The sequence below is a fragment of the Nesoenas mayeri genome (genome assembly GCF_963082525.1).
Source record: "Nesoenas mayeri genome assembly, chromosome: 26".
NCBI lineage: Eukaryota > Metazoa > Chordata > Aves > Columbiformes > Columbidae > Nesoenas > Nesoenas mayeri.
In genome coordinates, this window is record NC_137552.1 from 208092 (window position 1) to 227501 (window position 19410).

Genomic DNA, 19410 nt, shown 5'->3' on the forward strand with positions numbered 1-19410 from the left:
AAAAATGCTTTTGCTTTCTTTGGGCTGAGGTTGTTCAGTTATCAGCTGCACATTTCCTTCAGTGCAGAAAGTGCCTGTGGCACCTGTGGGGACCACAGACCTGACATTTGGGGGGACCACAATTAACCCTACACCCATAACAGATCCAACCCTTTAATACCAGCTCCTCATAGTTGTATGCTTGGTCACTACCCCAAACTATGACACATAGCAAGCACTAACACTGTACATTTTCAGCACGCACATCCATTGCCTTCTTATTTGGTTCAGGTAAGCCAGCTCTAGAGTGGCACCCTTCAATCCAGTGGTTCCCCAGGTATTCCCAAGAGACTCCTCACTTCAACAGCTGGCTGTAGCACCGTCATCAAGATTCCCTCTGACAGTCTGTCCATTTGATTCCTCCCAGATGAAGCCAACAGAAGGACCAGAACCAGGAAACTACACTCTGCTGACTGAATTTGTCCTCTGTGGATTGTCCAACCACCCAGAACTGCAGCACTTGCTGTTTGGCACATTCTGCATAATTTACACCATCACCATCATTGGGAACCTTCTCATCTTCATGGCTACAGTGCACCACACCCTCCACATGCCCATGTACTTATTCCTCCGGGTCCTGTCCTCCCTGGATATTTCCCTAGCATCGACTGTTGTTCCCAAGATGCTGGTAAACTTCCTGTCAGAGGACAGGAGTATCTCCTACATGGGCTGTGCCACACAGCTCTACTGTCTGATTTTCTTAGCAGCCACTGAATGGTACCTTTTGGCAGCCATGGCCTACGACCGTTACATGGCCATATGCAACCCCCTTAGATATGCAATCACCATGAACCGCAGAGTTTGTCTTTCCTTGGTCCTGCTGTCATGCTGCAGTGGTAGTGTAGTGTCTGTGGTGCAGACTGCTTGGGTGTTCACGTTGCCATTTTGTGGGCCAAAGACGATTAGCTACTTCTTCTGTGACATTCCCCCCCTCATCATGCTCTCCTGCACTGACACCTCTTCATATGAAAAGCAGATCATCACAGCTACAGTGCTGGTCATCTTCACACCATTTTTTCTCATTCTCGTATCCTATGCCTGCATCATCTCCAGCATCCTGAAGATTTCTTCTGCAGAGGGCAGACTCAAGACCTTCTCTACCTGTTCCTCACACCTAATTGTTGTAACATTGTACTGTGTAAGTGGGACCTTGATTTACTTACGGCCCAAAGCCAGTTACTCTCAAGATGCTAAGAAATTTCTGCCTCTCTTATACACAGCCATAACTCCTATGTTAAACCCCCTGATTTACAGCCTGAGAAATAAAGATGTGAAATACATACTAACCAGAATGATGGCTGAGCTGATGAAGAAATAAGTCTTTTCTTGTCCATGAGTGTGTAGTTTAAAAATGTTGTTTCCATTTTTGGTGGATGTGTAAGATTTACTAGTTTACTGGAAAAAAACAGAAGCAAAGAGATATTTAATATTTTGTCCTTATTTATTGCTTCAGAAGCAAATTATTTAGAATTTCCATTTCTATTTTTTCCTTAAGAGTATGAAGTGTATACCAGATATTTCTTCCAAAACAGAGCAGAAAGAAACCAACCCACTCCACATATTTTATTCAGTTATTCAGGCTTGAAGTTCTCACTTTCATTGCAGGTGTTCAACTGCCCCTCTCACTCAAGAAATATTCCTTTACAGTGAACTTTTCAGGATAAGCATACACAAAGTAATAGTGTGGTGGGTTACTTTGATTTTTTTTCCCTTGTTATATGATTTCCATTCCTTCCAGCAGAAAAGGAATTGAATGAAAGTGATAAGAAATCACTTACTTAGGATTTTTTTTTTAGTTGAGGGTGAGGGGAAAACAAGGGAAGGAGAAACCGATGCTCCTACCTTGTTTCCAGCAAGAACTAAACTTCTCATATAGTACAGTGTCCACTAGCATCTTGGAGTCTAAGTCATGGGATAATTAGCATTCTGCATCTCTCAGCTGGAGAAATTCATCCAGGCATGATAACAGGACAGTTCTGAGAGGAGCAGCTGAGATCCACAAGCACACAGAGAAAAGTTATGCTACAACCTTGGAGTATTCATTTGTGAAGGGGGAGAAAAACAGTAGTAGCTTTCTCTGAGAAAGAAGGAAACTGAAACTAGTCTTGTGTATGGCAAAGGAAAGTTCCGAATACATAAGCGACCATGTGAAATTCTGGTATCACTCCGTGCCACTTCATCTCGTTATCTGAGCACCTGGCCCGATTTCACAGGTAGTTCCTGTGTTCTGGTTCTTCTTGAGTGCAGCACAGGGGAAGCTTCCAGCCCTGTAGTCACAGAATCCCAGAATGTCAGGGGTTGGAGGGCCCTGGAAAGCTCATCCAGTGCAATCCCCCCATGGAGCAGGAACACCCAGATGAGGTTACACAAGAAGGTGTCCAGGCGGGTTGGAATGTCTGCAGAGAAGGAGACTCCACAACCCCCCTGGGCAGCCTGGGCCAGGCTCTGCCACCCTCACTGGGAAGAAGTTTCTTCTCATATTTAAGCGGAACCTCCTGTGTTCCAGTTTGCACCCATTGCCCCTTGTCCTGTCACTGGTTGTCACCAGCAGAGCCTGGCTCCATCCTCCTGACACTGCCCCTTTCCATATTGATCCCCAGGAATGAGTCCCCCCTCAGTCTCCTCTTGTCCAGCTCCAGAGCCCCAGCTCCCTCAGCCTTTCCTCACACGGGAGATGCTCCACTCCCTGCAGCATCTTTGTTGCCCTAGTCAGGATACAGATTTATCACTTTGGTTTCCAAGGATGACTGGGAGCAGAATTTGTGATTCAGGGCTGAGGAAAATTAGGAAAAAACAAACAAAAAAACCCCACAAAAAATCTAAAATACCTCAATGAGTGTACATCTGCATATGTAGTTTAGTGACCTGTTTATACACACACGCAGAGGGGGAAATAATAAAGACCAAAAAACCAAGAAAACCCTCTCTTGGGATTCATCTCCACTAGGGTAAGCTATCTGCTGTCAGAAATCAATATACACCTTAAGAAATCTGAGCTCTGGTTTAATGCAGCTGTACCCACTGGGGCTGAACTTCAGTCCTCTTGGCAGTTGCCTAAAGCTAGTGCTGGCAGATAAAATCATGTGGCTTGCAGTTACAACCCATGGCATATAGAAAAGTTACACTCCTTTTCACTGATACTTCACCCAGCATGAAGATACTCCAGGTGCCATGGAGAATAAAGTCTGTTGCCATGGTTTGGTTTTGCAAATGAGACAGTCTTCAATCATCTGTTTATTGTAAATAAGACTTTGCAAAGGGAAGAAGGAATCCATAGCATTCTTCTGCATAGACATAGTTTACTGACCTGCTATGAGTGCAGGTTTCTGTTGAGATAAGGTTGCATTACACTATTTAAGATCTACAAAATTCCGCACTGTATTTGTGTTGGTTTTACGTGGCAAGGGTTGAGGGTGGGAGGGGTAGGGGAGCTGTGGACGCATCCTCAGTGAGAAGAGACCCGGAGCTGCTCCCACGTCAGGCTGAGCTGAGGCTCCAAGACAGACCAGCAATGTTGGCGGTGCCTCTGTGATGACATATTTATGCTGCGCAGCACCTGTGAGAGGGGAGTGGGAAACTGTGAAAGAAACAGCCCTTCAGACACACAGGTCAGTGAAGAAGGACAGGGAGGAGGTGCTCCAGATGCCAGTGCAGAGAGTCCCCTGCAGCCCATGGAAAAGACCATGGTGAAGCAGGTTGTCCTTCTGCAGCCTATGGAGGACCACAGTGGTGCAGACATCCACACCACAGCCCATTGAGGACCCCGTGCCGGAGCAGATGGACATGCCCTGATGGAAGCTGCAGCCTATGGAGAGCCCATGAAGGAGCAGGCTTCTGGCAGGAACTGTTGTGGCCCAATGCTGGAGCAGCCTGTTCCTGATGGGCCGTGCCCTGTGGAAAGGAGCCATGGTGGAGCAGTTCTTAAAGAACTGCAGCCCATGGGATGGACCCACATTGGAGAAGTTAATGGAGTGTGTCCCGTGCGAAGGACCCCATGCTGAAGCAGGGCAAGAACATGAGGAGCAATAAGAGGCAGATAAAACAGGTTGTGAACTGACTGCAAGCCCCATTCCCCCAGCCCCGCCCCACCCCGGCCTCTTAGGAGGGAGTGAAGTTGAGCCTACAAAGAAGAGAGATGGTGGGAAGCTGTTTTTAGTTTTGTTTTCAGTTCTCAGTGTACTACTTTGATATTAATTGGCAATAAATTAAATTAATTTTCCCAAGATTAATTTTCCCATTTTTGCCCATGATGGCATCATCATGGTCCAGTGAGGGGTATCCTTGTCTTTATTTTCTCCCCCTCGCACACATTCTGCTGAGGAAATGGAATGACAGAGCAGCTTGGTGGGCACCTGGCAGCCAGCCACAGTCTGTTCCTCTCCTGGTGCAGTGAATCCTTCTATAACAAGAAGTCAAAAGAGCATTGTTCTACTATGGTGTAAGGTCAAGCTCAAACTCCACGTGTGAAGTTAAAATCTGTAGTGCACCTGCCTACAGCCCTGCTGGTCTTCTGATCTTCTGTCTCCATGATGAAGACAACCTAGCAATGGTAGGGCATGATCCCTAGGCCAAAAGTTGCTGCCTGCTTCGGGGTGAGACACTGTTGCCTTTGACTGCTGCACAGACCTCTGTCACCAGTGAAAGGACACCAGCTAGTTGCCCTCCATGTGGATGTCTTGTCATGGAAGTTTCAACACAGCAGCTAATAGAGTGAGGTTCCATGGACTCATGGACAGCTCAAGAACTGAGTCACTGCTTACTGCAGGGTGAGCCAGGTAGTCCTCTAGACTTCACTGAGTTATCAGTCAGACCTCCTCTGCCTACAGTGGAAACCAAGAAACGTAGCTTGCTTGCAGCTAAATACCTACACAGCAGGCACCTAAACCTACATGGTGGGAATCTCTCCCTAATACACAGGAGATGCATTTCCCCCACTAATCCCACCCATTTACACCAGCATCCATAATGCTAGATACATTTATAGCTTCTTTCTTCTCCCCACCATTAAAACTGAAAGGTTTTTCACAAATACTAATGGCCACCTATTATTTTCTTTCTAAGTACAGTTACAGAGAAAACACATTCTGTTCCCTCCAGTCCTGCTGCTCAGCTGTATCTATGCTATAAACTGGTCCACATTCACATGGGAGTACGAAACACCTCTGGGAGAATGCTAAACTGTGTAACTTTCTATTGAGCTAGATTGTGATTCTCCCAACAAGGTCAGTTGAGGAAATTATAAAACACCTCGCAAAAGTTTGGGCTTTGAAATGACCACATACTGAATAAAATACTGTCATTGAGAAGAATATCACTGCAGCTGTTAAAAAAGTCCACTCCGTTTATTAGAATTAAATACAATCTGTTAGGGTTAGATAAAACCCAAGCAAGGAGAAGACAGACCAGATAAATTTCCATGGCACAGCTGTGTTCATGAAGCTCACCCATCCCCTGTTCTTAGGCACCTGCAGTATGGGCATCCAAACATGATGTGGTGAGACCCCTTAACAGTCAATGAGAGGCGGAGAAGAGAGCAGTGTACTGGGACATGGGCTTTCTGGAGCGCTTTTTTTTTTTCCCTCAGGTGAGAGGATCCTCTCATTTGACTGAACATGCCTCTGGAGGAGCTGTGCATCACACACTGCCAACGGTCTTCTCTGGACCACTAATGATGTTGAGACAAAATGGTGTTCGCTCTTGATGGAAATATCCAGTTTAAAGAGGTTAAAGCTAAGACACAATCATGTTGCAAAGTACCAGAGCGTCTACTTTTCTTTGGTCTTTTTAATTTTTTCCCTGCAGTACATCTGGGAGGATGTGTGCTGCAGGGTATGAGGGACACTGTGAATGGATGTTTTAAAATGCAGGAACTGCTGGGGCATGGATGGAAACATGCTTAGTGTGGTGTCCATACTGCCTATCTGCAGTAATGGGTTTTCCTGCTGAGTGGAAAATGGTGGTTCAGTTCAGTAGGGAGCCCAGGATGGAATGCATTCATTCACCTTTTCAATCACTGAACACAGTTTACATCCAGAAGTGTAGAAGATTTTTTGAAAGAAAGAGCTCACCATCTATATCAGAAAATATCTTATGAACAATCCTGTGTGTGACACACCGAAACTCAGCAGCAGACCAAAGCTCATAGATAGTGAGGAACAAAGAAGCGACCTGAGCTGGTTAAATGTTATCTCTGCTGAGGTGATAAGATAGTGAATGTGGCCAGAGCACCAGACAATGCATGGACAACTGCGAATGACTTATCACCTTGGGGGGTGGGATGCGTGATTGCTTTGTATTAGCCAACCATATGTCTGTTGCTACGCCTGAGCCTGCTGTAGAGAATATAAAAACCGTGCCAGTAGTTTACTAAATTGACTTTGATTGCAACCTCATATTGAATCCGCGTCTCTGTCCATCTCTGATCCGGATGCTGCGCTCAAAGGACCTCGTCGCAATCCCCTTTTGCGAGCTTTAACCAAGCTCGCTCTCCGCACAGAAGCACATCACAAGGCTCTCAGCATTCAGCAGAAATCTCAGCACACTTCAAAAGAGTTCTGAGAGCTTTTCAAGGCACATTTTTAATAATCAGTGTTGGAGAAGAAAATTCCTGAAAAGCAACACTGACAAAACCTGTCCTACTGAAGTGCCACAAGGTAAGGAAAAGAAAATTTCACCATTCCAAACATAAATCAGGATCTGACCATGTCTGTTACTTCACAGTCATGCACATGGACATTAGGCTAACCTGTGGCTGTTCATCTGGCAAGACTGTGCACAAGTTACCTAACACACTTCTGTGACACTGGCTCTCAACCTAAATAGTCTGTCTGCTGGGAGGTCCCAGTGTCCCTCAAGAAAATGGGACCCTGTCTTTGGATGTAGGCTTCCAGAGGTCACCCACAGCAGCACCCCTTCCAGGTCTGGAGCTTTGACACTCATTTCTCTGCAGGTGTATGACCCTGAGCAAGTTCAGCAATTCTAGAATGGGACTCAAGATGCCCATCTCTTCCAAAGTCTCCTCACTGGTCCAAAACTGACTTGCTACCTGTATCCTCTTGAACCCCTTGAGGCCTGCTGGAGAAGGCAAAGTCAGGGGATGCTGTCAGGAAGGCAGGCTGAAGTGCCTGTGTGAGCGTACTGTGGCTGCTTCTGCTGGGGGTCCTTCCCATGGAGAAACACTGGAGCCTTCCCCTCTCCCCCCACCTCCTCCCCATCCCCTCCCCACCCATGCCAGACTTCACTGCTGGTGTTCGCACCCCAGGACATCCCTGACACACACAAGATGCATTTCCCAGGCAATATCCCCAGCTCGGAGCCCCCAGGACAGGACCAACTGGTCTCTATTGGTGCCCTTCCCCGCAGCCTGACTCCTCAGTCCAGGCCCAAAACACACCTTCTATGCAGGGTCCCTATAGCTCCTGCTTTTCTCATGGCTCCATTTACCTTCCAAAGCTGCCCAGAGACCTCCCAGAGCTCCCAGAACCCTACAGCCAGTGCCTCCCACCCATCCCAGCAGAGAGGGTCAGCAGCAGCTCCAGTCCCACAGCTCATCCCAGATGGCAGGACTGGCAGGACGCCTGGTTCCCATTCAAACATATCAGAGTGCACATTTGGCTGTGTTCCCCTTCCCAGAATGCACCCAGGTGGCATTGCAGCATTGATTGCAGCTCCTATCCATCCCTGCCACTTCCTGCAAAGACCAGGTCTCCTCCTCCCAGCACCTCTGTGAACATCATTTCATGCTGCAGCTGGCAGGTCTCAGTCCCTGTTCCTGTGCCTCTCTCCTCGTTGCTCCTGCTGCAGGCTGCTGCTCCACGGTGAGTGTGCTCATCTGTGTTTCCTTCCTTCCTAGTCAAAAGATTGCAGATCTATGTGCATATGTGGATTTGTCTGTCTGCATTCACCACATCCTGGCAAAGGTTTGAGGCTTCTATGTGACTGTGTTTGCTGCCCCATCCTGCCAGGCCACTTAGTTCAAATGGTACCTGCACATTTGGGATCTCTAAGGTCGAGGATAGCAGGCTAAAGTCCAAATTCACAATGAGGTGATCATGATATTCATAAATTCTGTCTCTTACCTGAGAGAAAGTAAAATACAGGAACATGGATGTGCAAGCATATGAATTTTGCTATGAGGACTCTTAAAAGCAGTTGCTGGCAAACCAGGATTTCTACTAGGAGCAAAGAATCACATTTTTAGCCTTTTATCAATTTAGCCACTCTCAGTTTCATCAAAAGGAGCTGTCTCCCCAGGAGTTCTGCTGATGAAGGTGTCCTCCAGAATCCAGAGAATTATCCAAGTAATTTAAACAAACAGACAGCAAGGATGGTTGACTAAAGACAAAAGTCTCTGAGAGCGCCAGAGAGAGCTTTCTCGGCTGAGTACAGTAAGGAGAATTATACTTGCCCTTACATTTGGTGGTGAGTGAAGTCCAAGATCCAGTGTTGGGTTTGGACCTGCTGACTTTGCTTCCTTTCTTTTTTTCTTTGACTTTTCTCACTCTCTCCTTTCGCTCTGCGCAAACCCCAAATTTACATGAAAAAGTTATGTTGATTCATGTGGAGGCGGTTGAGATGTAGCTATGTTAACAAAAAGGGGTCGTTAACTCAGGTGGTCTGACTGGAGCAGCGCTGGCATAGAATAAAAGACTGGTGTTAATTCTGGGCTGTCAAGGGAGCGGGAGATGTTTCTTCACCTGGGGAAAAATGGAGGTTCCCGAGAGCCGCTCCCTTGGAAATCCTACCCAGCAGGCTCAGAGCTGACGGCTCCTCCACAGCTGTCCTTGTTATCTCGTCCACCCAAGGATGCTGTTGGGCTTCTTATCTTTGCCGAGTCTGCTCCCTTCAGCAAAATCCTGTTCCTCACACAATAGGTTTCAAAGCTCTAAGCGGGGCACTTCCATGTGTTTAACCCTTCAAGCGTTAGCTCCCTCTGTCGTTTCCCCGCAGCCTCCCGGGTGAGCCGCGCTGGAGCGGGGCCGCCCCTGCGGGGGTGGAACCGCGCTTAGGAAGCGCCTCGTCCCAGCGGCCGGGGCGGGCGGGGCCGGCGCCGGGGGCTCCGCTCCACCCGCGGCCGCAGCGCTGCGGTTGCCGCCCTCCCGCCCCAGCCCCGCCGGGTCCCCGAGGCCTCCCCGGCCCGTTCTCCCCCCGCAAGCTGTTCGTGTCTCAGGGGCGCTCGGGACGGGCCGCCCTTGCCCCTCCGCCCCCGTTTGCCGCCCGGGACCTCCCTGCGCTGCTCCCGGGGGACCGCGGCTTCGGCTCCGGACATCCCGCGTCTGCTCCAGCACGTTAGGAACAAATACAGCAAAAGTTTTCCTTGGCTTTTCCTTGCCCTACCCCTTGTTGCTTGAGACGCATCAGTATTTCAGCTGGGCTGGAACGTTTACGTAACTCCTCCTCACTTTCCCAATTCATGAGAAAAAAAACTGGGCCAAGTTTCTTGCGACTGCCGTGCATGGCTGGGGCGGGGACAGCCAGGCTCTCAGTCTGTCCCCATTACCCTTTTTCTAGAAAAGTATTTCTTGCTGGGACCCGCCAACTGCGCCACGTTTTGCCTCAGGAGGTAGGTGCAGGTTCACTACGAGCCCAGGAAGAAAGACACTCAGATTCTGCAAAGTATTATTTGAAACCTGTTTCCTAGAGAAAATGACAATAGCACAGATAACCTTATGCCATGTCAGATGCTGGTAACCTGGCTTGTGCAGCATCCAACGGGCCTCCAATCAACACACAGAATATTACAGTGTTAATGTTCCAGAGCCAGCTCTGGTAAAACGAGCAGGCTGAGGTTATCCTGCGGCCAGGGAATTTGTGCAGCCCAGCACAGGCCTGAAGGCCAAGCTGTATGTGCAGCTCAGCACAGTCTTGTGCTGCTTCAGATTAACTGCCACGTGGATCACTAACTCCTTGATGTACAATGGTCCCTCCATCAGGATCACTACAGCAGAAAATGCACATCCCTCCTTCCCTTCGTCATTCTACCCCCCTCACATCCCCCTGGCTCTTCATTCCTTTGTCCCATTCCCATCCTCTCCTTCTGTGCCCTCTGGGAAACCTCCTTGCAGGGGTTTAGAAGTTAACCTGAATGTATCTACTTCAAATACCTACAGTTACACATGTTAATCTTCACCTGAATCCTACTCTTGCACTAAGAGGAAGAGGCTCTTCCTCTTATTAATATTTAAATGTAGGGGTGAGATTTACTTTCTGAAATCTGGGTGTCTTGTATCATTTTAGATGTCCTGTCATTTCCAAACCAGACACAATACCTTTGTGAGGACTGCTCACCTGTGCTAGGGCTCCTCACTGCAAAGGTCCCTTCTCTGTCTGACGTTTTTACAACTGAGCTAAGGCTCTATTCAGTACTGGAAGAGTTCAGACCACTGACCTGTACACAGATCTGCTAGTTTCAGGTACCTAATTGACAGAACTGCCACAAACTGGGCACTTTTAATCATCCTCTCCCTCTTATTCCACACAACTGTGCTTGGTCATCAATTCCTCCAACAGCCTCCTGTCCTCCACTTTCCTGGAAGTGCATCATTGTATCCCAACTATGAATTCTTTCATCCATTCCCTTCCTCAGCTCCCCACATGGTCACTTCTATCTGCCATTCACTCCTACTGCCACTGAATACAGTCCTCTCCAACTACCCAGCGGCACCACTCACACAGACCATGCATTCCTTCACCCATCCTCCTAGATGGTGCTTCACTTGCTCTATTTGTCCACCCTTCTGTTCATTTCTTCCTCTGTCAACATTGTTACTGGTGTCGCTGCTGGGGCTCAAGCTCATGCTGTGCCTTACCTCTCAGGCTGCGACCCATCATTGCTCCCACCCTCCCTGTGCTCCAACCAGTGGGGTGCACCACCACCCCACTGAACCAATAGGCATTTCTGATACCTTCAACTCCCACCCCAGGTCTCTCTCTAACCAATCTGCTACCAGACTGGTGAGAGAGTGTCGAGGGTTAAGATTGCGGGGTGCTTGGTAAAACCCTGGCAGATGTATTGTTAACCCCCTCTCCCCCCCCACTTCCCCCTTTTGCCCCTCCCTCTCCCCCCTTCCACTCAGGAGAGGCGATTGGGAGGAAAAAAGAAGGACAGAGAGAAGAGAGTTGGAAAAAAATTAAAGATGTTTTACTAATGCTACTAGTAAGAATAGAGAAAATAATACAAAATATACAAAACCAATCTTGAAAGTCTCAGCAACTGCAGAGCCGGCACCCAAAGTCCTGGATTAGACTCCACAGCCAACCAGAGCTGGATTCAGTCTCTCACTAGGCCTCAGTTCGCAGGGACGACTAGCAAGGTCCTCTCCTAATGTCGGCCATAAGAACAAGAGAGAAGGAAAAAAGGGACGAGATCCTCGTGATCTCCCATTTTATATGAAGTATTCATGTGAATGGAATGTTATACACAGTTGGTCAGTCGTTTCTCGTTGCCCCTCTCGCGAGATGTCCATCCATGCTTATCAATAAGTTTGCATTCCATTGCTAGGTTTTACCAAAACATGTGTCTGGTTCTCCAGGAAAATGCAGTTAATATGAAGGCTGTAGCTGACAGGCAAAATTCACTGAAAGAGAAACTTGTTTTTAACAAAACCAGGACAGAGAGGGGAAAAAAAGGATCCTGAGCTGGGACGTGAGGAAGCAGAGTCATCTTGGCCCATGTATGTGGGTGGGAGCTACATATCTTGGGGGAAGGGAAGGTGGACATGCCCAGGCTTTCTTCAAAAGATCCTCATAGCTCACCTTATGCTCTTTCCCATACAGAATCTGTCTTCAACAACAAGTCAAGATGAGGAAAAGTGGCATCCTGAGCAAACAGTATATGTGCAGGGGTGAGTTGGGGCCAGACGGGTGGCATTTGTGAGCAGTGGAAAAAAATTTAGCTAGGAGAGCATTGTGGGAAGGAACTGATTTCTTGGGTGCTTGACAGGGAGGCACATCTCATCATATTCTGGGAACTCAGGAGCATGGCTTTTAGCAATCTTTCACTTTTTCTGGTTGGCATAGCAAAAGATGTTATTGTGTGATTCACCTCACCCACATCCACAAAGTGGAAGGATGATGCAGAAGACATGTCTGCTATTGTGGAATGGGGGGCAACACTCCTCAGGGTTATGATACTGCATCACCTCTACTGTGGTGCTGAATCATCCCCTACTGAATTGTTTTGTGATAGCTAGGTATAACACTTGATTGGTGAGTTGCATCATCCTCTCCAGGTGAACTGTGTCATCTTCTGTACACCATCCCCTTCCAAGACATTACACCAACCCCTATGAAAGTCTTATACCTTACACCATTCTTGACTAAGACACTACTCCAATGCATTTTACCTTCAGGTTTGATGCACCACTGATGCCAAACCTTGCCCTAATATGAGATGCTCTTCATTTCAAACCAAGGGTAAAGGTATGGAGAAGGTTGTCTTGCCATGGGCTGGTGTCATACCAGGAAGGGAGGTCATCAAAGCCATCTTCCAACCAAATTCAGATCTACACATTGCTGGCCTCAAATAAAGCATACTCTGCAAGTATGACAGATGAGAAAGGGAGGTCAGTGAGAAACATCTCCACTGCTGACAACAAAAAGGAGATTATTTGACTTCCTGTGGTTCCACCTTTGATGCCATACTAAGTGCCATTTGTATGGTCCTCCTCCTCCCTTCCAGTAGTCCAAAATGAGTAGCGTATCTTCTTATGATGAAAATCAAGCTCATCTCTTTGGAGCATTACTCTCAGAGCAGGTGGTGGAACCTGCTCCTGTCTCTGAGATATGGTCTGAAGGTTTGAGGACCACCTCCTGCCAATTGCGTGAAGCTCTACTGTGGGCCTGTCTCACGCTAAGTGCTGGGGACTCCTCTCAATGCCATGGTAGACTTGAACTTAGATTAAGCATGGCACTTTTATGTGGTCTTAGGGCATAGTTGTCATGGTTGTTGAAGAGTAAGGGGCTTAGAAATGTGAGGAGCTGTGGTCTAAGGGAAACATGGTGAGAGCCTCAGGGACTTCTATTTGCTGTTTGCCAGCTTCTGCACACACAACTATTTCCCACTACAACAGATACATCAAATTTCAAGTTTCCTATGGGTAGACTGGGAGCCTGACAGCTGTTTCATATTCCTCAGGTTTATTTCAGAGAGGAAAATGGTTCTTTTCTTCCTGTCCTGAAGTGGAGCTGGAAACTGTCACAGTAAACGTATCCATCCAGGACTTTGTAGCCGATGTAGTGTCTGAGCTGGTTTTCCGCAATATGTCGCAAGTTTCTAAGGAGACCATGTTCGTCTTTCCATTGGATTTTAACACTGTTGTACACACCTTCTACGCAACCATGGGGAATACTCGCATTGAAGCAATGGTCTGGGAGAAGGAGGAGGTACTGGGATTGCCGTGGCATGGGTTGGTCCACAGATTGGGATGATGGGTGGAGGTGAGAGAATGGAATCCTGTGGAGACCTCAGTGACACGTTTCTCCCTCTATAACAGGCCCAGCAGCTGTGCAAAGCCACTTCAGGCATGGAGAATTTGACATACCTGCAGGACCAGGGAGATCTTTGGGGCCCCGTGTTCGCTTGTTTCCTGGGGACCCTGCCTCCTAACAGGGAGGTGACCATCAGCCTGTGCTATGTCCAGGAGCTGACACTGCAGCCTGATGGAGCTGCCCAGTTTTGCTGGCCACGTGAGCTCCTCCCCTCGAGAAAATACATTAGTGAGTGATCACCCAGATGCACCCCACAGGCAGGAACACATCCTTCTCCAGCATCCGTCTAGGGCAGAGGGACACCCATTTCTGTACATGTGCCTCAGTGAGACAATCTAAACATTCCCCCTTGCACCTCATGGTCAGAAAATGCCCAGGTCTCCCCATATATCCTATAGCAAGAGTTCCCCATAGATCCTTATACAAACAAAGTGTGAGTCTATAGATCTGCCGCCACAACCACCGCACTAGGCACCGCAGTAAGGGGCATCTCAGATGACACATTTCCCCTCTACCAACGACAGACAGTGCCCCACCACAGCTGTCTGCTGCCCTAAAGTCTCTTCTTTCACCTTCTTATATCTCTTTCTCACTGCAGACTGGATCTCTTCTGAGGAGGAGACGTTCAAAAGCCTACATTTCGGTATCTGTCTGAGGTCAGGCCATGGTGTGTCCCATATAGCTGTTAACAGCAGTCACACCCCTCTGCAATACATAGCTCCAGATCAAACATCTGCTGAGGTAACAGCCCTGCCAGATGCTGGAGTCACAAACAGGGAGAGAAGGGTCTGCAGCCTGCTGATGATCCTTAGGACTCCTCAATCCTTTTATATGGTTATTTCCTCCCCACCCTCTGCTTGTCCTCAGGTCTCCTTGAAATTGCCACCCTGGATGCAGGATGATCTGAACTTGCTGGTGTATTACAGGGGGTCTCCTAGTCTCAGTGCTGTGGTGGAGAGGAGAGATCCCAAAGCTCCACCTGGTGAGTGAGGAGGATGGAAGGAGACATGAGGGAGAGGGTGTCAGGGAGACTGGGGGCATCTCATGGCCTTTTCAGGCAATAGGTCAGAGCTGAAAGCAATGTGGGGGACAAAAGCAAAGCGATGGGGAAGGGAGTTCCAACCTAAAATTCCTCCTTGTTTTCCCCTACACGTTTCAGGGTCTCTGCTGGGAGACATGGTGGTGATGGTGACATTGATGCCCAACATTCCAGACACGGTGCCCAATCCAGGCCAGTCTGGGGAATTCCTCTTTCTTATGGACCGCAGCCTCTTCCAGGATGCACAGGTACCACCAGAGGAGGTCTTCAGGGGGTGGAATTTTCCACATGGGTCATGCCCAACTGGTGAGGATAGTGGCAAACTGCTTCATGTAGGCAGGTGTTCTGCCCAGCTTCCCCATCTGAGCTCTGCCCACCCCTCCATCTGTTCCCAGAATACACTGCTCTTTCTCCTCAAGAGTTTGCCTCTGGGCTGTTACTTCAACATCTACAGTTTCGGAGCCACTTTCAAAGCCTTCTATCCGTGAGTTGGGGGTGATGACAGAGCAGGACCGGGGGCGAGTATAACTTTTCTAAGTGAAACTATAGGACAAGATCCTGCTGGAGGGCAGTTATGGGGCAGGATCTGCTGGGGGGCAGTGAGAGGTTAAGTCTTCTTTTTGGAGTGTTTCTGTAGCACTGTTAGTGAGGTACGGCTTTTGCAGTGAGTGGTCATACGAGGGCAGCCGTGGGCCAGGTTCTCCCCACTCTAACACTCTGGGTGCCCTCCCACAGGCAAAGTGTGGAATACACACAGGAAAGCATGGACAATGCAGTGGGGCGCATCTCCTCCATCTGCCCTGATCTGGGAGGCTGTGACCTGTTGGGCCTTCTAAGGTTTATCTACAGCACTCCTCTCCTTCATGGGCATCCCCGCCAGGTATCAGGGGCCAAAGGGATATGGGGAGGAGAATGGGTGTAAGCAGTGGGGTAAAGGTAGACTTCAGGGCTCAGAGTGAGAGTTGGCATGTGGGGTGACAACTTTGTGTCAGAAAGTGACAAAGTCTTCGGGCTGGGCAGCATGGTAGGACTTCTGTGAGATTTGCCTGCACTTGGGAAAGGTGGTGTGCCCCTTTGTGCTTAGAGGTGTCCTGGTGTTAATGACAGGAGACACACTATCTCTTTTCCTGTTTCAGGGCCAGCGGGTGCGAGAGGGTAAGGGCACAGACTAGCAAGGCTTCCTGCATTTCAGGAGGGTGTCTGTCCTCCATGGGGGTGCGCAGCCCTGGCAATCTTTGTTTCTCCTCCTCTCTCCCTCAGCTTTTCATCTTCATCCAAAGGAAGGTCTCCAATGAAGAGGAAGCTGTCATGGCTGAGGTCTACCGCTACCGGGACCACCACCGGTAATTGGGGAGCCCTGTTCCTGTCCCCTAACATGCTAATTCACAACATTCCCCTCCCACTGACTGTCAAAGTCCTTCAAACATTCTCCCAGATCCTAGTTAGTCCCAGATCTTCTCTTTACCTCGTCAGAACTTCAGCAACAAACCCCCCCACATGCTTTTCTTACCTCACTAAACCTGTCTGTACTCTTCATCTAGCGGGGCTCCTCTCTCAATCTTTCCTTGCTCTTCTCAGCATTTTTCATCTTCCCCCTCACCCTGTAATACCTCAAGGTGCTCTATGGGCCCAAACCCCATTCTCAGGATCTCTCTGTCCAGCAGGAAACATCTCTCACCCCAGAGTGAATGGAAAAACCCAGACTCAGTCGCGCTCTTATAATTAGAAGCATTCTTACCTCTCCAGAATCTGTTCTTTGTACTGCTCTTGTCTTTCAGGCCTCTCATCTTTGTCCCCTCTCTAATTTCCCCCTCCATTCCTGCACAGGTGTTTCTATTTTCCTACTAACAGCTGTGACAGCTTCAACCTTTCCCAGGCCATGGCCCTGGAGACCAAAGGTGAATGTGTGTGCATCCACTCTAGGATGGATATGACATCTGAGGTAATGACCCTCTACTCTGTTCAATACCCCCACAGGTCTCCTAGACATGCAAGGTGATCCAAATACGACCATCCACTCCAGCTCAGAGACTCCCTCTGATTTCCCCACTGCACAGCACTATGAGGGAATGCAAGTGCTCTGTACTCTCTGCTTCCCCTCACCAGGCAGTGAAATGTCTGCAGCAGGCTCTGCAGCCTCTCGCAAGTGGGATCTCACTACATTGGGACCTTCCACCTGGCCTGGAGGTGTTGATGATCAGAAAAGCTCCTGAAATGATCTTCCAAGGACATCAGAGCTCCATATATGCCCAGATCCATGGGCAAGCACAGGTGAGAATGATCCAGGAGCCATATGCACTGGGGCATGGCTTTCTGGAAGGTAAAGGACCCACTCCCGGTTTCACCTTCCCAGCACTGAGAATGCTTCACCTCCACTAGACCTGAGAGAGACCATGATCAGCGTTCTGTGGTCCCTCTTCCTTCCCCCAGAGACACCAGTGCTTCTGCTCCAACCATGAACATTTACTATCTTAGTAGAGCAGGGAGGGAACCTAGGTAGCCAGGCTGCCTGTGCCTTGCAGATGAACATTTCTGTCACACTTTCCCCTGCATTACTAGGATCCTGAGGTGGATGAGGGAGCTGTTACTCTTCAGTACTATGTGGGCCACCAGTCCTTTGATTACACACTCAGGTTCTCACTGTCCCCATCATCAGACGGCAGGTAAGAGGGTAACATACTTGTCCACAGGGCAGAGTGGCATTGGTCCCTCTGGAGGAGGGACAGCAAGTGTCCTTTGCTTGCATCCTTCCCACTGTAGCCTGAGGAGGGAAGAGATTCTGGGCATCCAAGTCTTTTCCCTGTTGCTCCACTGCTTGGACCTTGGAGGAGGACCTGGGTGTCCATTACTGCATTGCTCCCTCCTCTCCAAGGTGGAACCACGGACTAACTCTCTGCCCCTGCAGGCTGCCTGTCCATCGCATGGCCATGATGCACCTGCTGTGGAAACTGGCCTGGGAGGGGACAAGCAGGGCAGAGAAGGACATTCGCCACAGCACAGTGAAGTCCAGTCTCAGCCTGGGGGTCCTGTCCCCCTTCACATCTGTTGTGGCAGTACGCATGAAACAGAGGGATGCCTGGCACCGTGGTAAGGCCAGAAACGGTGGGGACAGGACTGGGAGAGGAAAGCAGGGCTTGTTGGTCTGATGCCTCCTCACCAATTGCAGCCTTCTATCCTGTGGATCTGACCATTCTTTTGCTTATCTCTAATATCGATGAGTCTAACCCCCATCTCCCTGCCTTTGTCAGATTCTTTGCCTCCAGGCTCCTCCATGTTCTCTCTTTCTTGCAACCTGGTTCCCTGCCAACTGCTCTGGTTGCGTGGCTTCAGGCCTGGGTGGTTCAAGTCCACCAAGTTTTGGATGGTCCAGAAGTGTCAGACCTGCCTTGAGACACTTGATCGCAAAGCCCGTGACACTGAGGCACTCACCCCGTTTTCAGCATCCTGTAAGGGTAGGGAGAAACTTGTCAACTGGGCATTCTCAAAATGTTTTGGACTAGGGTTGAACTCTCTTTTCAGAATTTATCTTCTCACCAGGCCTCCTGATTTTCATTGTGCTGGGGTTGGGCGAAGTGAAAGACAAAGAAAACTCCTACACCTCAACTCTGCGCTGGAGACTAAGAATCAAATGCATTAATACTTGCCCGAAGTAACCTTATCCTTGTCTCCAACTTTCCTTAACGCTATACCCAAACACTAAGTTTTGTGTCAAAACAGCTGCATAAATCTGTAGCTTTATCCTCATACAGTTCAGCAAAAGAGAGTCAAGCTAACAGAGACATAGCTGTTTGCACAGCAGTTTCCAGGCTTTCTTTCCTACACAGCTGCTTGTCCAGGGCAGGGGAGTTGAGACTAGATGATCTTGAAGGTCCCTTCCAACCCAAACCATTCCAAGATTGTATGATATGAGCTGTGTGTATGTTTCTGTCTTTCAGAGTGGGAGTCTTCTCCTGAAGACGACATGATGGAAGAACCACCGGCATTCAACATGAGTTGGAACTGGACAATTTCACCACTGTCAACAAGACTGTGTGACTTTTCTGGGCTCAGGGTAGTGGTGGCACTTCAGAAAGCAAATGGGTCCTGGGCTCCAACTGCAGCCCTGGCCTCTGCCTTGGGGCTCAGCAAAGCTGATGTTGAGGGACAAAGGCCCAGAGAGGTAAATTATGAGGGGCAGGAGTCTGGTACTGTAATGAGCTGAACCTTCCTCTGCTCCAGGTTTCCAGTCTGAGCTGAAGAGATCAAATCAGTCGGGTACAGAGCCTCTCTGCTTGTGGAAGTGGGACGGGGAGGGTGTGGGGTGGAATCAGCACAGATATCTGGGAACTTTCCAATTTTGAGGGTTTCAGAAGCTTAGAGATTATCTGTGTATGTGTGAAGGTCTTTTTCCACGTGTTGGTTTAGGTCTGATCTTTCTTTTTATTTCTTCCCCCTGATTGTTATGTTTTCCCTCACAGGTTGTGCAACCAACTTCCTGGGCCACAGTTTTGGCCTTAGTCTGGTTGCACCAGTACAAATGGAAGGTATCTTGGTCAGACCTTCTGCAGGCCAAAGCTTGTAGGTGGCTGCAAGACCAAGACGGTAAGAAGATTTTGCTGGGAGGAGTCACGCTCAGGACCTTTCCCACCAAATCCACAGCTGACACCTATTGACCCATGTCCCTCTCTCCTAGGGCTCCTGTACAGCAGTCTATGAGACTGTCAATACATGCTACCTTCCCTTAATGGGTTGTGGTCCCCCTCTACCTTTTCTCTATGCTTGCAGAGGTCCAGCTGGATGAATGTCTGAAGGCAGCAAATTCCCTGTTAGGCTGCTTTGTGGAGCCCAGTGTCTTCAGGATTTGA

General features: G+C 48.8%; 2 protein-coding genes across 2 annotated transcripts; both read left to right on the plus strand.

Moving 5' to 3' along the window:
• Positions 1-406: 406 nt before the first annotated feature.
• On the plus strand, positions 407-1357 carry LOC308049996 (olfactory receptor 10A7-like; the record flags this gene model as incomplete). Its single annotated transcript, XM_080359903.1, has 1 exon — positions 407-1357. The coding sequence occupies one exon, from the start codon at positions 407-409 to the stop codon at positions 1355-1357; it is 951 nt and encodes a 316-aa protein (XP_080216029.1).
• Positions 1358-11839: 10482 nt separating this feature from the next.
• Positions 11840-19410, plus strand: LOC308049994 (von Willebrand factor A domain-containing protein 5A-like; the record flags this gene model as incomplete). The annotated part of the gene is made up of 17 exons (XM_080359901.1): positions 11840-11882; positions 13175-13422; positions 13533-13755; positions 14126-14268; positions 14395-14509; positions 14687-14814; positions 14962-15050; positions 15302-15446; positions 15827-15909; positions 16394-16508; positions 16673-16837; positions 17126-17229; positions 17472-17653; positions 17815-18018; positions 18502-18725; positions 19033-19147; positions 19331-19410. 17 exons carry the CDS (start codon positions 11840-11842, stop codon positions 19408-19410), a joined length of 2406 nt encoding a protein of 801 aa, XP_080216027.1.